Here is a 21,203-nt window from a genome sequence, read left to right as displayed (position 1 = left end):
ATGGCATCTCCCTCCCCGTGAGGAAGGCAGCATAACTGTAACAACCGGTTTCCTGGGGTGTTACAACTGCACCAGCAAATAGTGAGTGCAGCTCTGGGGTATAATACAGGATGTAACTCAGGATCAGTAATGTAATGTATGTACACAGTGACTGCACCAGCAGAATAGTGAGTGCAGCTCTGGAGTATAATACAGGAGGTAAATCAGGATCAGTAATGTAATGTATGTACACAGTGACTGCACCAGCAGAATAGTGAGTTCAGCTCTGGGGTATAATACATGATGTAACTCAGGATCAGTAATGTAATGTATGTACACAGTGACTGCACCAGCAGAATAGTGAGTGCAGCTCTGGGTTATAATACAAGATGTAACTCAGGATCAGTAATGTTATGTATGTACACAGTGTCTGCACCAGCAGAATAGTGAGTGCAGCTCTGGAGTATAATGCAGGATGTAACTCAGGATCAGTAATGTAATGTAATGTATGTACACAGTGACTGCACCAGCAGAATAGTGAGTGCAGCTCTGGGGTATAATACAGGATGTAACTCAGGATCAGTACTGGATCAGTAATGTATGTACACAGTGTCTGCACCAGCAGAATAGTGAGTGCAGCTCTGTGGTATAATACAGGATGTAACTCAGGATCAGTAATGTAATGTATGTACACAGTGACTGCACCAGCAGAATAGTGAGTGCAGCTCTGGGGTATAATACAGGATGTAACTCAGGATCAGTAATGTAATGTATGTACACAGTGACTGCACCAGCAGAATAGTGAGTGCAGCTCTGGAGTATAATGCAGGATGTAACTCAGGATCAGTAATGTAATGTATGTACACAGTGACTGCACCAGCAGAATAGTGAGTGCAGCTCTGGGGTATAATACAGGATGTAACTCAGGATCAGTAATGTAATGTATGTACACAGTGACTGCACCAGCAGAATAGTGAGTGCAGCTCTGGAGTATAATACAGGATGTAACTCAGGATCAGTAATGTATGTACACAGTGACTGCACCAGCAGAATAGTGAGTGCAGCTCTGGGGTATAATACAGGATGTCACTCAGAATCATGTGTAACCTATAATACAGTGCTGGACATGGGCTTTAGGTCAGTCAGACTCATAAATGTGAAGATTGCAAATTTTCAATCAGACAGTCCTTCTTTGCTGACAGAAGTCGGTTATATACAGCTATTTATTATTGATATCACTGATGTTTTCAGTCTCAAAAACAACAAGAAAATATTGGTGTGAAACGTGTCAGTATCTGTAATGAATCTGATCCGTGAGACTGTAGCTTTGTCTGTCGGTCATGTTCCTTCACCTCCTTCTAGACCTGGACCGATCTGCAGCATCTTCCTCGGACTACAATGCTCCTCTGTTCTGGGATGCTGGGGATGGAGTCGTCCTGAATTTCTTTCCCGTCTTTGTGCTCATAAGATATTGCCTGATAGAATATTATCCCACATTGTCACCGTGGACGTTCACACCGCTTCTTCTCTTACAGGCGTTTGAAGTAGAGTCAAGCACCAAAGCCAAGGATTTCTGCCAAGATATTGCTAACCGGCTGCTTCTGAAATCCCCCGAAGGCTTCAGTCTGTTTGTGAAGATCTCCGATAAGGTAAGAACTGAGCGAGGGGCCGGGGTCATCAATGAAATGAGGTTATGTGACTGGCGGTGTTAACTCTTCAGCTGAGAGTCTCACAATATTGTGGACCTAAGTTAAAAAGAGTTAATTATAGAAGAGCGCTGTAAATAAGGGCATTACTATAGCAAACCTAGTGGAGCAACTACAAGTCTCAGCAGTTAAACTAAGTCTCTAGTAAGTGGTTTACTGGGGGGTCCCCACCTCAAACTGCAAAAAAAAAAGTAATGTCTGCAGATCAGGATCCCCGCTACACAAACATCAATGAAATGGAAAAAGGAAATGTACAATAAGTAGCGTTTAGGCTATTAGGGGACATTTCAGCGTCTAAAAAGACAGTACTAGTCTTTATCATGAATTCCTAAATATATTTTACAGGTAATAAGTGTCCCAGAAGGAGACTTTTTCTTTGATTTTGTTCGGCATCTGACAGACTGGATAAAGAAAGCCCGACCCTCCAAGGATGGTAAGAAGTTACCAAAGTTACCTAGAAACCTTTTACTGTAAAAATACAAGATTCAGAATGTAAAAGCAAATATAAGGCCTCAAATGGACAAAGGTGGTGTCATACTGCCCCTAATACAGAAATATAACTACTATAATACAGCCCCTAAGTACAATATAACTACTATAACACTGCTCCTAATACAGAAATATAACTACTATAATACAGCCCCTAAGTACAATATAACTACTATAACACTGCTCCTAAGTACAAGAATATAACTACTATAATACTGCTCCTATGTACAAGAATATAACTGCTATAATACTGCCCCCTATGTACAAGAATATAACCACTATAATACTGCCCCTATATACAAGAATATAACCACTATAATACTGCTCCTATGTACAAGAATATAACCACTATAATACTGCTACTAAGTACAAGAATATAACTACTATAATACTGCCCCTATGTACAGGAATATAACTACTATAATACTGCTCCTATGTACAAGAATATAACTACTATAATACTGCTCCTATGTACAAGAATATAACTACTATAATACTGCTCCTATGTACAAGAATATAACTACTATAATACTGCCCCTAAGTACAAGAATATAACTACTATAATACTGCCCCTAAGTACAAGAATATAACTACTATAATACTGCCCCTATGTACAAGAATATAACTACTATAATACTGCCCCTAAGTGCAAGAATATAACTACTATAACACTGCTCCTAAGTACAAGAATATAACTACTATAATACTGCTCCTAAGTACAAGAATATAACTACTATAATACTGCTCCCTATATACAAGAATATAACTACTATAATACTTCCCTATGTACAAGAATATAACTACTATAACACTGCTCCTATGTACAAGAATATAACTACTATAATACTGCTCCCTATATACAAGAATATAACTACTATAATACTGCTCCTATGTACAAGAATATAACTACTATAATACTGCTCCCTATATACAAGAATATAACTACTATAATACTGCTCCTATGTACAAGAATATAACTACTATAATACTGCTCCTATGTACAAGAATATAACTACTATAATACTGCTCCCTATATACAAGAATATAACTACTATAATACTGCTCCTATGTACAAGAATATAACTACTATAATACTGCTCCCTATATACAAGAATATAACTACTATAATACTGCTCCCTATATACAAGAATATAACTACTATAATACTGCTCCTATGTACAAGAATATAACTACTATAATACTGTCACCTATGTACAGGAATATAACTACTATAATACTGCCGCTAAGTACAAGAATATAACTACTATAATACTGCTCCTATGTACAAGAATATAACTACTATAATACTGCTCCTATGTACAGGAATATAACTACTATAATACTGCTCCTATGTACAAGAATATAACTACTATAATACTGCTCCTAAGTACAAGAATATAACTACTATAATACTGCTCCTAAGTACAAGAATATAACTACTATAATACTGCTCCCTATATACAAGAATATAACTACTATAATACTTCCCTATGTACAAGAATATAACTACTATAATACTGCTCCTATGTACAAGAATATAACTACTATAATACTGCTCCTATGTACAAGAATATAACTACTATAATACTGCTCCCTATATACAAGAATATAACTACTATAATACTGCTCCTATGTACAAGAATATAACTACTATAATACTGCTCCCTATATACAAGAATATAACTACTATAATACTGCTCCCTATATACAAGAATATAACTACTATAATACTGCTCCTATGTACAAGAATATAACTACTATAATACTGTCACCTATGTACAGGAATATAACTACTATAATACTGCCGCTAAGTACAAGAATATAACTACTATAATACTGCTCCTATGTACAAGAATATAACTACTATAATACTGCTCCTATGTACAGGAATATAACTACTATAATACTGCTCCTATGTACAAGAATATAACTACTATAACACTGCTCCTAAGTACAAGAATATAACTACTATAATACTGCTCCTAAGTACAAGAATATAACTACTATAATACTGCTCCCTATATACAAGAATATAACTACTATAATACTTCCCTATGTACAAGAATATAACTACTATAACACTGCTCCTATGTACAAGAATATAACTACTATAATACTGCTCCCTATATACAAGAATATAACTACTATAATACTGCTCCTATGTACAAGAATATAACTACTATAATACTGCTCCCTATATACAAGAATATAACTACTATAATACTGCTCCTATGTACAAGAATATAACTACTATAATACTGCTCCTATGTACAAGAATATAACTACTATAATACTGCTCCCTATATACAAGAATATAACTACTATAATACTGCTCCTATGTACAAGAATATAACTACTATAATACTGCTCCTATGTACAAGAATATAACTACTATAATACTGCTCCTATGTACAAGAATATAACTACTATAATACTGTCACCTATGTACAGGAATATAACTACTATAATACTGCCGCTAAGTACAAGAATATAACTACTATAATACTGCTCCTATGTACAAGAATATAACTACTATAATACTGCTCCTATGTACAGGAATATAACTACTATAATACTGCCCCTATGTACAAGAATATAACTACTATAATACTGCTCCCTATATACAAGAATATAACTACTATAATACTGCTCCTATGTACAAGAATATAACTACTATAATACTGCTCCTATATACAAGAATATAGCTACTATAATACTGCTCCTATGTACTATGTATTTAGTGACTCCATTTTATATTGCAGGTATTGTGCCTTCTCTCACCTATCAAGTGTTCTTTATGAAGAAATTGTGGACTAATACAGTTCCAGGAAAGGACTCGATGGCTGACTCCATTTTCCACTACTACCAGGTTTGAGGTTCTTCATGTAGTCCTAGTTTCCTGGCTAATACAATGTGGTCACTTGATAATATGCAGCAGGTGTAACATTGAGCGGGGGAGGTTGTGAATGTGATGGACGATATTCCTCCTTGGTACCATTCTTTACTGATCCTGTGTACGGCTTTTGTTACAGGAGCTTCCGAAGTACCTGCGCGGTTACCACAAGTGCACCCGGGAGGACGTCCTGCAGCTGGCTGCTCTCATCTACAGGGTCAAGTATGAAGATGACAAATCCTACTTCCCAAACATTCCAAAAATGCTAAAAGAACTGGTTCCCCAAGACTTAATCCGACAATTAAATCCAGACGACTGGAAGAGAGTGAGTATTCTGAACTAAACCTTGCTGATGGAAACATTGACTGTCAAATTATACTTCTGATAACTGCATTGATCTAACTAGCACTTCTTTGAATCTGTATAAGCCATACTCCCCCTAGTGGTGGATGTATAGATCTGTATGCAGTGAGCTCCTCCTAGTGGTGGCTGTATAAATCTATATGCAGTGAGTTCTCACTAGTGGTGGCTGTATAGATCTGTATGCAGTGAGCTCCCCCTAGTGGTGGCTGTATAGATCTGTATGCAGTGAGCTCCTCCTAGTGGTGGCTGTATAAATCTATATGCAGTGAGTTCTCACTAGTGGTGGCTGTATAGATCTGTATGCAGTGAGCTCCTCCTAGTGGTGGCTGTATAAATCCATATGCAGTGAGTTCTCACTAGTGGTGGCTGTATAGATCTGTATGCAGTGAGCTCCTCCTAGTGGTGGCTGTATAGATCTATATGTAGTGAGCTCCCCCTAGTGGTGGCTGTATAAATCTATATGCAGTGAGCTCTCACTAGTGGTGATGTATACATCTGTATGTACTGAGCTGGATGTTCTAGAGGACAGAAATGTCCAAGAAGAATTTGAGATTTTGCTAAATAAAATTCTCACTGCGCAATCAGTAACAATTCCGAAAAGAAGGAAGAATTTGAAGCATTAAAAGAGACCAGGATGGATGAGCATAGAACTTAAACAATTTTGTCACAGGAATACAGAGAGGATCCAGAAGATTGCGGCGTCTGGTTACACAAACTCTTGCACTGATTAGTACTGCTTCGCCATCCTATTAAACAGTGCAAGTTTCCATTGCTCTGTCATTGTAAGGGTTAATCTGTTCAGTTAATCACATGGAGTTCTCCATCTAGAATTTTCTCAGCTGTTCTGTGTTGGCCACTTTCCTCTGGTATATATGCTTGGGAATTGCCAGTGATAGTTCTTACTTTCTGGCTTGGTGGTGAAGGAGAATTCTGAATTGGTAGCAGTCAGTTGGTGCAGTTTACAGGAGACATCTGTGTAGATTCGGTATTGCGTGTTTATCCTAATCCTCTCCTATTTGGTTTACCCCTCCTATTGTTTCCTTCATTTCCACTCTGTTGATTTGTGAGTGTATTTGTATGATTGTGTTTTCTTTTATCCCTGTCTGTTTACCCCTGTGTTTTCCATTACACTTAAAGGCCCCGTCACACATAGCGATTTACCAACGATCACGACCAGCGATACGACCTGGCCGTGATCGTTGGTAAGTCGTTGTGTGGTCGCTGGGGAGCTGTCACACAGACAGCTCTCTCCAGCGACCAACGATCAGGGGAACGACTTCGGCATCGTTGAAACTGTCTTCAACGATGCCGAAGTCCCCCTGCAGCACCCGGGTAACCAGGGTAAACATCGGGTTACTAAGTGCAGGGCCGCGCTTAAGGCCCCGTCTCACTTAGCGACGCTAAAGCGATCCCGACAACGATACGACCTGTCAGGGATCGTTGCTGCGTCGCTATGTGGTCGCTGGTGAGATGTCAAACAGTGAGATCTTCCCAGCGATCGCTGCTGCGATCTCACTGTTTGACATCTCACCAGCGACCTGTAGCGACCTGTACAACGATGTCACATGGGAGCTATTATGACGATTCAGTGTCTGAGTCGTCAACGAGGTCGTTCTTAAGGTGTCAAACACAGCAATGTGTGCTACCCAGCGGGACCTCAACGATCAAAAAACGGCCCAGGCCATTCCGACACGACCAGCGATCTCACAGCAGGGGCCTGGTCGCTGCTACGTGTCACACATAGCAAGATCGCTACTGAGGTCGCTGTTGCGTCACAAAACTTGTGACTCAGCAGCGATCTCGCTAGCGATCTCGCTAAGTGAGACGGGGGCTTTAGCCTCACACCTACCTAGGTGGGGGAGGGAACAGATAAGGGTTAAGATAGGGGCATAACAAAGTACAAGACCCCAGCGTCTCCACCATCTGGGGTAATCTAGGGGACTAGGCTAGCCTAGGGTGCCCTTAATTTGGGGGATAGGTGCCCACTGTCCTTTGTCACTTTCTGACAACTTGCTAAAAAAGAAAAAAGATAGGTATGTCAAAGAGGGGGGCATATCTAAAGAAGAATATAATGTTGTCTGCAGGGAATACAGGGCAAGAATTAGAAGAGCTAAAACCAGTAATGAAGTGCGGCTTGCAAGGGAGACCAAAAGCATTAAAAAAGGAGTTGGGGGTATGTCAAAAGGAAAAGTCAAAGATGCTCTAGAATTTTCACAGGATGAAAAGGGTGAAGTGGAAAAAAAATTATGTTGATAAGGCCGAATTTCTATTTTGCATCTGTGTGTGTATGTAATGAGCTTCTTGTGGTGGCTGTATAAATCTGTATGCAGTGAACTCCCTCTTGTGATAGCTGTATAAATCTGTATGCAGTGAGCTCCCTCTAGTGGTGGCTGTATTAATATGTATGCAGTGAACTCTTTTATTATAAAAATACAAAACTTACAATAAATAGCAAAAATCAAAACCCCAGCAAAAGCAACTGTCCGAGTCCAACATTACCCCCCCAGTCCAAAGCAAAGTCCGAGTCCAGCATAACTGCCCCCAGTCAAAGCAACCCTGCAAAAGAAAACAAACTGCCTTCTTCTTTCTCAGAGAAGCTTCATCCATCTTTCCTTTCTTTCTTTATGTTGTTTTCTGTCCTTTACTCTTCTTTTCACTTTTTGATTCCTCCTCCCCAGGTTACCTCACCCAAGGAGAGAAGAAACATTTTATTAATACACACGCACATACACACTTCATACCAAACCTGACAAAGAAAACTCTGGTCCATCGCCCAAAAAGAAACATTATAGCCACCTGGCTTAAACACATCTATCTAAATCACACAAAATTTTTTTTTTTTTTATATATATATATTTATATATTTTTTTTATTATTATTTCATTTTTTAATTTTTTTTTTTTTTTTTTTTTTACACAGCAAACAACTATAAACAACCTACCACCAAACCCACACAATACAAACATAAGCTCACCGAGTAACTCATAACCTCTTGCTTACAGGTGCATTAACCCTGTAAGCCACAGGATCATCACCTTACAATACAATACTACATAACTCTATATTACAACACTTACCCAGAGCCAGGATTGGTGCCTGTAAGCCCTATATCAATAATTCACTTCTGCAAAACAAAAATCTGATAGTGAAAAGCCCCAGCCCGCCACCGGGAAACCGGAGATGACAGGCTTCTACCCTAGCAATCCTTACCCTACCAGCCGTCCCTACCTGTCTAGACATCTGCCCCTATTCATCTACCTACCTTTCCCTGTCTCTCCCTGCCTGACCCTACTACCCTACCTAACTCACCGCATGCCTATCTAACTGTCCCTGGGCTGTCCCTATCCTGTCCCTAACTATCTACCTGTCCCTACTGAAGCTGTCTACCTGTCCCTATCATTTACCTGCTTATCTAAGCCCTAGGTACATTAAATGAGAACCCTCTCCAGAGAAGAGAGGCCCTCGCTGCACCCAGCCTGTCATACTCCAGAGAGCGCACCTTCACCAGGCCACCCAGAATGTTCCTAACAACCTCGTCCCGGGGGAGGATTTTCTGCTGAGTTGACACTAAGCACCGTGCGTTCCACGTGTAAAACCTGACGACTAAACTGACTAGAAATAAAGTGCCCCGATCTCGGCCACCCAGGGATCCGAATGCCCCATACGCCCACTCCGCATAGGAAAGGTGTGCCAGCCGAGGCCAGCCTATGGAAGCACCCACCCTGTTGTAGACCCCTGTATTAAAAGGACACTGAAGGAGGAAGTGCTCCATGCTTTCCAGCGTGTCGCAACACCCCTCACGGGGACAACCCCGATCATCGGAGTTCCTACACTTCAGGTTGTCCCTTACATACAGTTTCCCATGGAAGCAACGCCAAGCCAAGTCCCAAAACTTCAAGGGGACCCGTGTAGAATTCAATAACCTCAGCCCACCCTCCAGATCCCGACTTGGGCAATCTTTGAGCACCAGAGGCTTCTGGAAATGGGTCAACAGGACCCTCCTGTCAAGGAATTTCCTCGACATGGTCCTGATCTCCCACATTCCCAGACCCCACCGGCGGATCACCTTCAGAACCGGGGTAGCGTAAGCCGGGAGATGCCCGTGCGGTGTGCGCAGGTCCTTCACTTGCCCTCCTGTCTCCCATTCCTGGAAGAAGGGTCGAAGCCACCCCTTGCAGGAGAATACCCACGGAGGAGCCCTCTCTGACCAGAGGTTGGCGATGTTAGTTTTGACAAAAGTGTTTATTAGAAACACCACTGGGTTGACCATACCCAACCCTCCTAGTCTCCTTGTGCGGTATGTGACCTCCCGCTTGACTAGGTTCAGCCTATTTCCCCATAACATCTGGAAAAACAGGCTGTAGACCCGTGTCCAGAGCGGCTCTGGCAACATGCAGACACTGCCCAGGTATATTAACAAGGGTAGCAAAAAACCCTTAACCAGGCTAACCCTTTCCCTCAGGGTCAAAGACCAACCCTTCCATTGGTCCACCTTCTGGGCGGCGATCTTAAGTCTGCCCTCCCAATTTTGCTGGGGGTAGTCCCCAGGGCCAAATTCGATGCCTAGGATTTTTGCCGATGCCTGGGGCTCTGGAAGAGTGTCCGGGAGACCAAAACTAGGGTCTCCCCCTCCCAGCCAGAGACTCTCACACTTTTCCTGATTAATTCTGGACCCAGAAGCCTCCGAGTAGCGATCAACCTCAGACATGACCCACTCCGCCTCCTCACCCGAGGACACGAAAAGGGAGACGTCATCGGCATACGCTACCACCCTCAGAGTGGCTTCCGGGGCCACCTGGTCCATCCTGACTCCCACCAACGGTCCACGCTCAATCCTCCTTAAAAGGGGATCTATCGCGAACACGTATAACAGCGGGCTCAATGGACAGCCCTGGCGGACCCCAGACCCAACCTCAAAAGGGCGGCCAGACCAACCATTCACGAGCGGGAAAGTCTCTGCCCCCGCGTACAAGATCTTTAGCCAATTTACAAACCCCCCAGGCAGACCATACCTCAGAAGGACGGACCAGAGGTACTCATGGTTAACCCGATCAAAAGCCTTCGCCTGGTCTAAGGACAGCAAGTACCCCTTCCAGTGACCTGCCCTGCCCTGCTCCACTGCCTCTCGGACACCGAGCACAGCACTAAACGTACTGCGGCCTGGAACAGAGCAGTGCTGGGCCTCCGAAAGGAGCCGGGGTGCAAACTTCACCAGCCGTTTGAACAGCACCTTTGCCAGAACCTTCCGGTCCGTATTGAGAAGCGCTATGGGACGCCAATTCTCAATACGGGACGGGTCCTTACCCTTTGACAGGATAATCAGGGCAGACTGCCTCATTGACTGGGAAAGAGCGCCCGAGGAGAGACACTCGTTAAACACCTCAGTCAAGAGAGGGACCAAGGAGTCCCTAAAGGTCTTATAAAACTCGGATGTTAAGCCATCCGGACCTGGCGATTTCTTAGGCCGAAGCCCATCAATGGCCAGTCGCACTTCCTCTTCCCTGATTGGTTCTGTCAAAACGTGAAGCGAGGGGTCATCTCCTGGCTCAGGGATGGCTTCGGCCAGGAAAGCCGACATCACGTTCCGATCCAGATCCCTCTTCCCCAAGAGGTGTGAGTAGAAAGATCTGATCACCTCCAGGATCCCTGATTTGGATCTGTTCAGGGAACCCGTATCGTCGACCAAACCTGTCACCACCTTACAACTCACTGACATCTTACAGTTTCTGTAGGGGTCAGGCGAGCGGTACCTCCCGAAATCCCTCTCAAAAACCAAAGATGTGTGCCTATCGTACTGACACCTCTTGAGTAAAGACTTCACTCTGGAGATCTCCTCACGGTCACCTCCAGCCGAGACGAGATGTTCGAGTTTCCTCCTCAGTTCCTGATACAGGCGGTACCTGCTCAGGCTCCTGAGGCTCGAGAGCTGGCGGAAGAAACTCGCAACCCGATCCTTGAACATCTCCCACCACTCTGACTTATCGCTACAGAGATCCAAAAGCGGTACCTGGCTCTGAAGAAAGTCCTCAAAGGATTGTCTTATCTCTGCTTCTTCCAAGAGGGACGAATTCAGCTTCCATAGCCCCCTTCCCATCCGAGGGGTTTCTGAAACATTCAGAGAAAAAGAAATCAGACAGTGATCGGAGAACTCCACCTCAACAACGGACACTGCTGAAGAGATGGCTTCCTCCTTTAAAAAAAACCTGTCTATCCTAGACCTACAATTACCTCTATAAAAGGTGAAACCACAGTGACCTGGGGTGTGCCGGATGTGGACATCCACCAGGCGAGCGTCACTAGCTATGCTATTAAGAGTATTACTATCATAAGCCAGCCGGTCAATGGAGCCTCCCCTATCACGAAGCCTTGTGACAGTGTTAAAGTCACCTCCAAAGACCACCTGCCGACTCGTAAAAAGATAGGGCTTAATCTTCAGGAAGAGACATTTACGGTCCCACTTTGACTGTGGACCATAGATGTTAATGAGCCGAAGCTCCTGTCCCCTCATGAAGACGTCTAAGACCAGGCACCTCCCCATTTCTACCTCAATAACTCTCCGGCATTCAACCGTTGCAGTCTTAAAAAGGACTGCCACCCCGCTACACGGCTCGGCCGCAAGAGACCAGTACGAAGACCCGCACCTCCACTCGCTCTCCGCCTTGCGTATGGCCCCCATATCCGTAAGCCTGGTCTCCTGCAAAAACAAAATTTCAGCCTCAAATCGGGTGAGAAAATCAAAGGCCGCAAATCTAGCCGCATCAGACTTTATACTAGCGACATTAATGGTCGCTAGAGTCAACGGGGTGGGTGCCGCCATCATGAGTGATCGAGTTAGATGGCCTTTTTCTTCCTCCCACCCTTTTCCTTAGCCCGCTCATCTCCGGACGATGAAGCCCCCCCTCTTCTTTTCAGAGAGACAGAGGTATCCATCCCTCCCACCTCTTTCTCATCTCCGGACCCAGGGTCGTCCCCACCTCCCGAGGAAGACACACCCTCTGGAGAAGGGACTCCCCCACCTCCCAAAGGCCCTCCCGATGTTACCTCCGGAACCTCACCCCCGACTCCCGTCTCAGCAGGATCGTCAAGGGCTTGGAACCGGTTGGAGAGGGGGATCAGAGGGGAGTCGGTGGGACCTTCCTTAGGCACCTTGGTCAGGGAAGAATGTTCCACCTTTTTTCTTCTTTTTTTATACTTTTGGCACTCTTGGTACCCTTGTCACCCATTTCTTTTGGCTGTTCCCCTCCATCCTCATCAAAACTTTCATATTGAGAGGCATCTGAGAGATCAGCCACTTCCTCATTCTCCATCCGTCTGATCTCCTCATTCACCGCTTCCTCCCCCAGGGCCTCAGTGACATGGGCCGTCGCCTCGGAGGAGGGGGCAGCCATTACCCCAGTTTCCCGAGGCTCCTCCTGCCCCCTGCCCTCCTGACGCCTTGCCTGCCTCCGCTGGTAAGAGGGGCCCCTAGCCCTGCCATTCCTCATCGGCCCCTCAGCTCCTCCCCCGCTGCCACCTCCAACCTCTGCAGAAGTTGCACCACCAGGAACTTCCCCGCGGCTCCCCTCCGCCCGGACGGCCATGGCATTAGAGAAGGAACGAGGGCAGCGGCTGAACGGGTGACCTAAATCACCACACAGGTGACATCGAATGACAACACAGGATGCGGCGAGGTGACCCACCTCGCCACACAAGGCACATTTCTGCACCTTGCAGCCCGCGCTGAAGTGGCGAGGATCACCGCACCAGTGGCATACCTTCGGCTGCCCCTGGTAGAAGACCAGAATCCGATCCCTACCCAGGAAAGCCGAGGAAGGGATGTGGGTGACAGTGCCACCTGAACGCTTCAACTTTACCATGAAGGTCCAGCCTCCTGACCAGATACCAAAATCGTCCCGGTTCTTCTTAGGGACCTCCACAACCTCGCCGTAGCGGCTCAACCAGGTCATTATGTCAACGCCAGAAAGAGACTCATTACATGTTAAAACGGTCACTTTCTTCGGCCCACTTTGGCGAGAAATTGCTTCCACGGCGAACCCTCGCCAGCCGGGCTCCTCTTTTACCAGCTCATAATTCGACTAAAAGAGCTCCAAGCCCTCCGGCCGAACAAAGCTGATATCAAAGGTGGAGGTCCCAAAAGGATGTATCAGAGCAAAGATGTCAATAGCCCTGAAGTCCATCTTCATGAGGAGCTTCACCACATTTGTCCTGGTTCGACACGCCTCATCGCCCCTCCAGCGAAGACGAACCACATTTCTCCTGGAGACCCCCTGCCCGGCTGTCGGGAGGGACCACACGGTCTCCCCCCCCCCCCCCTTTTCTCTTGGAAGGCAGCTAGACCAAACTTATCTAGCCAGTAGGACAACGCCACCTCTCGTCCGCTCCCCTTTTTTGAGGGCCTCCAGGAAACCGCAGCGAAAAGCTTCATTCCCTGGGTCCGGAGATGAGGAAGACCCCTGTGGAACCCCAGCGGCAGCAGCCGCATAACTAATGGCGGCTGCAGGTGAGGGGGACGATGGACCAGCCCCTATATTCCCTGAACCCTCAACCTCACAGTCAACCATCTCCACCTCACTTACCTCAGCCTCACCATTTTCACTAGTAGAAATCCCCGCACTGGCACCATTCACACCAACCATACCTCCAGCAGAAACCGCCCCTGACCCGTCACCATTATCACAGACAATATTCACACCACTTGCACCACTTCCATTCTTATTTACATTTTTGTTTGCATTTTTTTTTCTGCTTTCTGCTGGGGTTGTTGCTATTTGCAGTGCAGCTGCCCCTTTAAGATCGATACTGCAGGGTTTGATTACCACACCCTGCTTTTCAGCAGAGCATGTGCTGGCAGCTGCAGACTGTTGCTCCAGCCTCTCCTGCAGACCATCTCCACGCTCCTGTGTGCACTTCACCGCCGGGTCCCCCACAGATACAGGTGACACACATGCAGAGGACCCCGGCGGTGCGGCCCCCTCCGGCGAGGGTGCGATCTGGACCGGCATTACCGCAGCCATTACAGCTGCACCCGAGATGATAACCGGTGCCGGGGTCCCGGACTTTGACCCAGCATCGAATCTGCATGTGGGGGACCCCGACACCACAGCATACGCCGCCGATGGTGTGCTGTCAGCCGGGGCCGCATCGCCAACACTGCGGGGAGCGGTGACCACCGGCAAGGTACCCACAGCCTCCACCCCCCGAGCATCAGCGGGAGCAGCAGGCACCAGGCCGTCCCCCGTTTCCACAGAGGATCGGGCCTGGACACCCCCACAGATTTTATTACCGCCCGCCACAGGGCCACACTCCAGACCATGCTCACTGTCCGCCTCTGCAGCCGCATGCCCACTCTCGCCCCCTCTGCTACCGCCAGCAGAGACGGCGACCTGTGCCATACGACTTGTACTCTCCCCGCTCCCTCGCACCGGACCCACTGCAGGTCCCGGGCCGGGGTGGGTAGCGGGCTCCACACAGCGGGACCGGGGGGTCCCAGGAAGGGGGACAAACACCAACCTCTCCTCCGATGTTTTCTTCCTTTTTTTCTGTTTCTTTTTCCCCCTCCTGGTTGCCTCGTCCCCGCAGACCTCATCCCCAAACTTCAGGTGGGCATAGTTTACTGGGGACTCTAGCTGACGGATCTGCTGCAAGACGAGGCAACCCCCACTACTGCTGTTATCGCTGCTGCTATCATCCGCATCACCCCCATCATCCTCTGAAATGCTATTGTCTGATGGGAGTGGGACCTGCACTGGATCTATCCAACTGTGTGTGGCCTGGAGATCATTTACCAAGCCCCCATGTGGGTACGGTGCCTCCTCCATCTCCTCATGGTCCACCTCCTCCACCTGGGTCGGACGCCGAGACCCCTCTGGCTCCTTTGCAGCAGCCATGTTGTGGAATCGGTCCTCATTTTCCAGCTTTTCCCAGAAGGGCCCGCTGTTGTCCAATATAGCCGCTCTCTGGGCTTCCATGCCCTCAATGCAGATCCCCAGGCTGGATATCCTGGCTGTTAGGGCAGACCTCTCTGTGCGGGAGGCTCTGCTTGCAGCTTGCCTCACCTCCTTCAGCTCCTCCCGGAGCCTTTTCAGGGTCTTCCCAGCCTCCTCATACTCGCTGAGGTACGCATGGACGTGGGAGCCATAGCTGGTAACCGGCTCCCGTGCGGCCCTAGTGCCCCAATCCTTCTGCACCGTCGCCGCTGCACCTCTGCGAGTACTCCGTTCGCCTCCAGGAGGAGACACCACAGTGGCCCTCGCCTCAGCCTTAGGGGCTTTGCAGCCCTCCTGGGTCTTCCTGAGCTCCTCCATGTTTTGGGCCTTGCCGGATCTGGTGACCCTCTTTGCCGGTAGCAATGAGCTCCCACCCCTCGCTGGCTTAGACCGAGGGGTGGGAGACGGGGACTCAGCCCCACAGTCCATCCACTGCACCCCTCTCTTTCCTGTGTCAGAGAGGGGGTGGAAATTCCTAGGTGAAAAAAAAACTGGTGACTCTCCTGGAGCAAACAGAGCAGCAACTTCCTCCACAGACTACAGGCTCCTAGTGGTGGCTGTATAAATCTGTATGTAGTTAGCTCCCCCTAGTAGTGGCTTTATAAATCTGTATATAGTGAGCTCCCCATAGTGGTGGCTGTATAAATCTGTATATAGTGAGCTCCCGCTAGTAGTGGCTGTATAAATCTGTATATAGTGAGCTCCCGCTAGTGGTGGCTGTAGGTACCTCTTTTAGCCATGTCACTGCAGGCAGAGGTAACAGCAGTGACGCTCCTTTTGGTTCCACCCCACAGTCCATTATTGCCTACTTCAACAAACACGCCGGCAAGACGCGAGAAGAATCCAAGGTTGCCTTTCTGAAGATTATCTTTAAGTGGCCAACGTTTGGTTCAGCTTTCTTTGAGGTTAAGGTGAGTTCTGGTAGCCATGATCGGCACATCAATTATACAAAGAGATTTATATTTAACTTTATATTTAACTTTTTTTTTTTCATCAGCAAACCACCGAGCCGCACTTTCCTGAAATCCTCCTGATAGCGATAAACAAGTATGGCGTCAGCCTGATAGACCCGAAGACAAAGGTGCGATATCCCTCATAGTGATGTGTGTATGTCGTGCCTTTACCCCGCCGCCTGAACCTGAGCTTCTGCTTTAGGTTATTGACCTTTCAGGTAGATGAAAGCGGACGGTACAGCCCAGAGATACTGCGGGACCTCCCATCGTGGTGCTGTGTTTTGCTCCCCAGTTTAGAAGGGTCTGTGTGTCACAGAAAAGGCACAAAAAAGTGCCAAAAACACTCCAGAAAAATCTTTAATTTATGTGTTTCATAAACTGTATATTTCAGCCAGGATATTCCACATGAAACAACTTTGTGTGAATTGACCCCAAGAATATGGTTTTTAGGTCAATATTGAAGAGTTCTTCTGCTCCAAAATTCCCGAGAGAAAACACTTTAAATATTCTTTGAATAAGTTTCCCACTCATTTCGATAATAAAACGCGGTGATTTTTTTTCCCACTTAGAGAAAGTACAAACGTGTTAGTTCTTGAGGTTTTTTTATGCTTGAAAAATGCTCCAAATGTGACTACTATATAGCAGGAGAAAATCACGTAATACATAAAAAACTGCATAAAAAAATACACCCAAAACAAAGCAAAAAAACAAACATTTTTTCAAGCATGTTTATGTGGATTTTTGAGCCAGAAAAAATTCACTTTAAAAGATTTAATGTGAATTTTCCCTAGGAGTATAATCACAAGGATTTTTTTTACACGTAGATTTTTCAGGCTAGAAAAATCCACATGAATAAAAACTTCTTAAAATTGTGACACTTTTCCTACCGCGCATTAAAAAGCTCGACCTGTGCGCATTTTTATTCGAAAGAACGGGAAGCTTTTTGCAAGCAGATTTGAAGCAGGATTTTTTGGGGGAGATTTTGGTGCAGAATCTGTATGTAAAATTATCCCTTTTTGTATCTTCTCGCTGCATTTCTTTGTGTCCTTTCTGCCAAACCTGGTAATTTGTGTCTTGTAAGGATGGCAGTAGGGTAAGCGTCTCGGAGACGGGGAGATTATTACCGGGTCTTGCTCCTCTAACCTCGGCGTCTCTTGCAGGACATCTTGGCCACACATCCTTTCACGAAGATCTCGAATTGGAGCAGTGGGAACACGTACTTCCACATAACCATCGGGAACCTGGTGAGAGGCAGCAAACTGCTGTGCGAGACCTCGCTGGTAAGTGCCCCGACATCCGTGCCCCATGCTGGGCCTTGACTTTTCACTTGCTTTATCCTTTCTGTTCCTTGACGTCTGCCGAGAGAGCGTTGGGACACCCTATACACATAACATGGCCGATCAATCCCACGAAAATCGGCTTGTAGGGCTGACTTCTATCTAATAGGACGGGAGCCATTCCAACCCCACTCTCCTCGTGATGCCGGTGCATGTGCCGATGTCATTCACTAGAATAGGACTAGTGCAGGGTACCTCCCGAAGATGCCCATGTCCCGGCTGGCATCAGGCATGTGCCTTCCCTCCTGAAAGACATCGATTACAAAATGGTTCTGACATTCGATTTTACTGTATTTTTATGACTGTTGTAATATGTGAAAACGCATAGAACTTTATAAGAACTAACTGATGAGGTTATCGTGATGTAATGTGATGATTGTACAGGTTTAGGACCTAGGGTATAGTATAGGGCTTAGAGGTTAGGATAAGAACTCGAAATATGCAGTGGTGGGCATATTAGTTATAGGGAATAATGTACAGGTGTAGAAACGGTTGATATGTTCGGGAAAAGCCTATATTTTGGGACAAGCTAGAGTAGACAAAAAGGGGAAACACTTCCTCTAAGACAGTGAGAGTTGGAGGTTCATGGGAAGTTGGAGTGGGTTGGAGGCACAAAAAGTGCATATTGTTCAGGTAGCATGAGGTCTCACCAGAAGTCTTGCAAAAATCCTCATGAAGTCCGCGGCTCGTGGCCTAGAGTAGGCACTGGAATGCCAAAGAGGCCAGGTGGAGGGATGCAAGAAGGAAGGGTAGCGGATATCGGAAAAGCTGCGTTACCGGGTGGAGAGTCCCTGGGGTCTTCAGAAGTTGTTGAGGTAGGGACAGTCTGAGCGGAACGGAGGCAAAGTCTTGCTATCTACTGTGTAACTGGAACAACAACTGCGATACCGCATGTTGCAGACTGTTGTATCTGAATTGTCCAGTAAAGTTGAACTTTAGGGGGTTATGTGGGGGATCATACTGTACACAGGGGACTATGTGGGGCTCATACTCTATATACTGAGGCTATGTGGGTGCCCAAACTGTATTTAGAGGGCTATGTGAGGTCTCATACAATATTTATGGGGCTATGTGGGGGCTCATATTGTATATAAGGTGACTATGTGGGGGCTGATATTGTATATAGAGAGGCTACAGGGGGGCTCATATTGTATATAGGGGGCTATGTGGTGTCTCAAACAGTATTTATGGGGCTATGTGGGGATCATACTGTATATAAATAAGGGGGATATGTGGGGGCTGATAGGGGCTATGTGGGGATCATACTGTATATAAATAAGCGGGATATGTGGGGGCTGATATTGTATATAGAGAGGCTAGGAGAGAGCTCATACTGTATCTAGGGGGTTTTATGGGGGCACATGCTGTATTTTTATGTGGGTGCTCATACTGTATATAGGGGGGCTATGTGAGGGCTCATATTTTATACAGGGAGGCTATGTGTGGGCTCGTACTGTCTACAGGGGGATATTTGGGGTCTCACACTGTATTCAGGGGGTTCACACTGTGTAAAGGGTACTATGTTAGTGCTCACATTCTATACGAGGGGATATGTGGTGGATCACAGTGTATACAGGGGTCCACAGTATATGGGGGCTCATACTGTATATAGAGGGGCTATGTGGGGGCTCACACTGTGTGTAGGGGGATGTATGTGGGCTCATATTGAATATAGGGGGATGTCAGCATACTTAATTCTGCTCAATATTAAGTCATATCATTAATATAAAATAAATATAATTAATATATTAATATTGATATTGAGCAGAATTCATTTCAGACTATTGGTTCGGCCTCCACAACAGTCACGGTCTCTCATGTGGCCCCTCGGGAACATTGCCCACTCCTGGTCTACGGCATATTGGTCTCTTTGTTGGTTCAGATATTAATTTTGCGATTTTCCTTTCTTCCAGGGCTACAAGATGGACGACCTGCTGACCTCCTACATCAGCCAGATGCTGACCTCCATGAGCAAGCAGCGGGGGGCTAAAGGCAGCAAGTGAACTGAGAGGGAGCGCTGGCACCTTGTGCTAGACCTGATCCGCTGCCTGAAGTCCGTGGGGTATCCGTGCAGCTGGGGTAAGACCTTCTCCCCCCAAGTCTGGAACATGAGCAGGGCTGAATCCCAAATCTCATCCGATTCAGAGACTGATTCAGAGACTGAAGGATCGAACACCTCATCCAGCGAGGACGACTACCTGTGAGGGCGCAGGCACAGGCGCCGCACTACGGGGGGCGCTGTATTTGGATGGGCCCTTTGGTACTTGGCAGAAGAACACTTTCCGTGGTGGCAGAGGCCCATGTCCTGCACATGTTCAGTGTTTAGAAGATGGTCGGAGCCACCGAACAACAACACGTGGGAACGAGGCCGGACGACTCCGAGAGCACACGACGTTTTATATAAACTCTATGCAGCAGATTATAATATATTCCTAATCCCAGAGTCCTAGAGGAGCCGCCAGCGGGATCCAAGAGCAAATTCTACTTTATTTATTTAACTTAAATGACGACGTCCCAAATTGTTCTGAAAGTTTGAATTTGAAAAAAATATAATTGAGAAAAATTCTGAAGCTCGAATCTTGTGTTTATACTAATAAGATAGCGGGGTCTCCCGGGAGCATGGGGGCTAGTATAGTGAGCGCAGCTCTGGGGTATAATACAGGATGTAACTCAGTAATGTAATGTATGTACACTGTGACTGCACCAGCAGAATAGTGAGTGCAGCTCTGGAGTATAATACAGGATGTAACTCAGGATCAGTAATGTAATGTATGTACACAGTGACTGCACCAGCAGAATAGTGAGTGCAGCTCTGGAGTATAATACAGGATGTAACTCAGGATCAGTAATGTAATGTATGTACACAGTGACTGCACCAGCAGAATAGTGAGTGCAGCTCTGGGGTATAATACAGGATGTAACTCAGGATCAGTAATGTATGTACACAGTGACTGCACCAGCAGAATAGTGAGTGCAGCTCTGGAGTATAATACAGGATGTAACTCAGGATCAGTAATGTAATGTATGTACACAGTGACTGCACCAGCAGAATAGTGAGTGCAGCTCTGGAGTATAATACAGGAGGTAACTCAGGATCAGTAATGTATGTACACAGTGACTGCACCAGCAGAATAGTGAGTGCAGCTCTGGAGTATAATACAGGAGGTAACTCAGGATCAGTAATGTATGTACACAGTGACTGCACCAGCAGAATAGTGAGTGCAGCTCTGGGATATAATACAGGATGTAACTCAGGATCAGTAATGTATGTACACAGTGACTGCACCAGCAGAATAGTGAGTGCAGCTCTGGAGTATAATACAGGATGTAACTCAGGATCAGTAATGTAATGTATGTACACAGTGACTGCACCAGCAGAATAGTGAGTGCAGCTCTGGGGTATAATACAGGATGTAACTCAGGATCAGTAATGTATGTACACAGTGACTGCACCAGCAGAATAGTGAGTGCAGCTCTGGGGTATAATACAGGATGTA

The 21,203-nt window shown here is 46.2% G+C and overlaps 1 protein-coding gene across 1 annotated transcript in view; it reads left to right on the top strand.

The window, feature by feature from the left end:
* MYO7A (myosin VIIA) overlaps positions 1 to 20,269 on the top strand; it is a 285,017-nt gene extending 264,748 nt beyond the window's left edge. The window contains exons 44-51 of the mRNA XM_077298716.1: positions 1,515 to 1,628; positions 2,031 to 2,118; positions 4,937 to 5,043; positions 5,207 to 5,392; positions 16,211 to 16,327; positions 16,414 to 16,497; positions 17,530 to 17,649; positions 19,620 to 20,269. Of these exons, the coding sequence (XP_077154831.1) occupies positions 1,515 to 1,628; positions 2,031 to 2,118; positions 4,937 to 5,043; positions 5,207 to 5,392; positions 16,211 to 16,327; positions 16,414 to 16,497; positions 17,530 to 17,649; positions 19,620 to 19,709 (906 nt within the window). The 3' untranslated portion in view covers positions 19,710 to 20,269. The remainder of the gene's footprint in view (positions 1 to 1,514; positions 1,629 to 2,030; positions 2,119 to 4,936; positions 5,044 to 5,206; positions 5,393 to 16,210; positions 16,328 to 16,413; positions 16,498 to 17,529; positions 17,650 to 19,619) is intronic.
* The last annotated feature ends 934 nt before the right edge of the window (positions 20,270 to 21,203 follow it).

Source organism: Ranitomeya variabilis, chromosome 3 (assembly GCF_051348905.1).
Source record: "Ranitomeya variabilis isolate aRanVar5 chromosome 3, aRanVar5.hap1, whole genome shotgun sequence".
Taxonomy (NCBI): domain Eukaryota; kingdom Metazoa; phylum Chordata; class Amphibia; order Anura; family Dendrobatidae; genus Ranitomeya; species Ranitomeya variabilis.
Note: the sequence above shows the minus strand (reverse complement) of the source record. Positions and strands in the feature narration are given on the sequence as shown.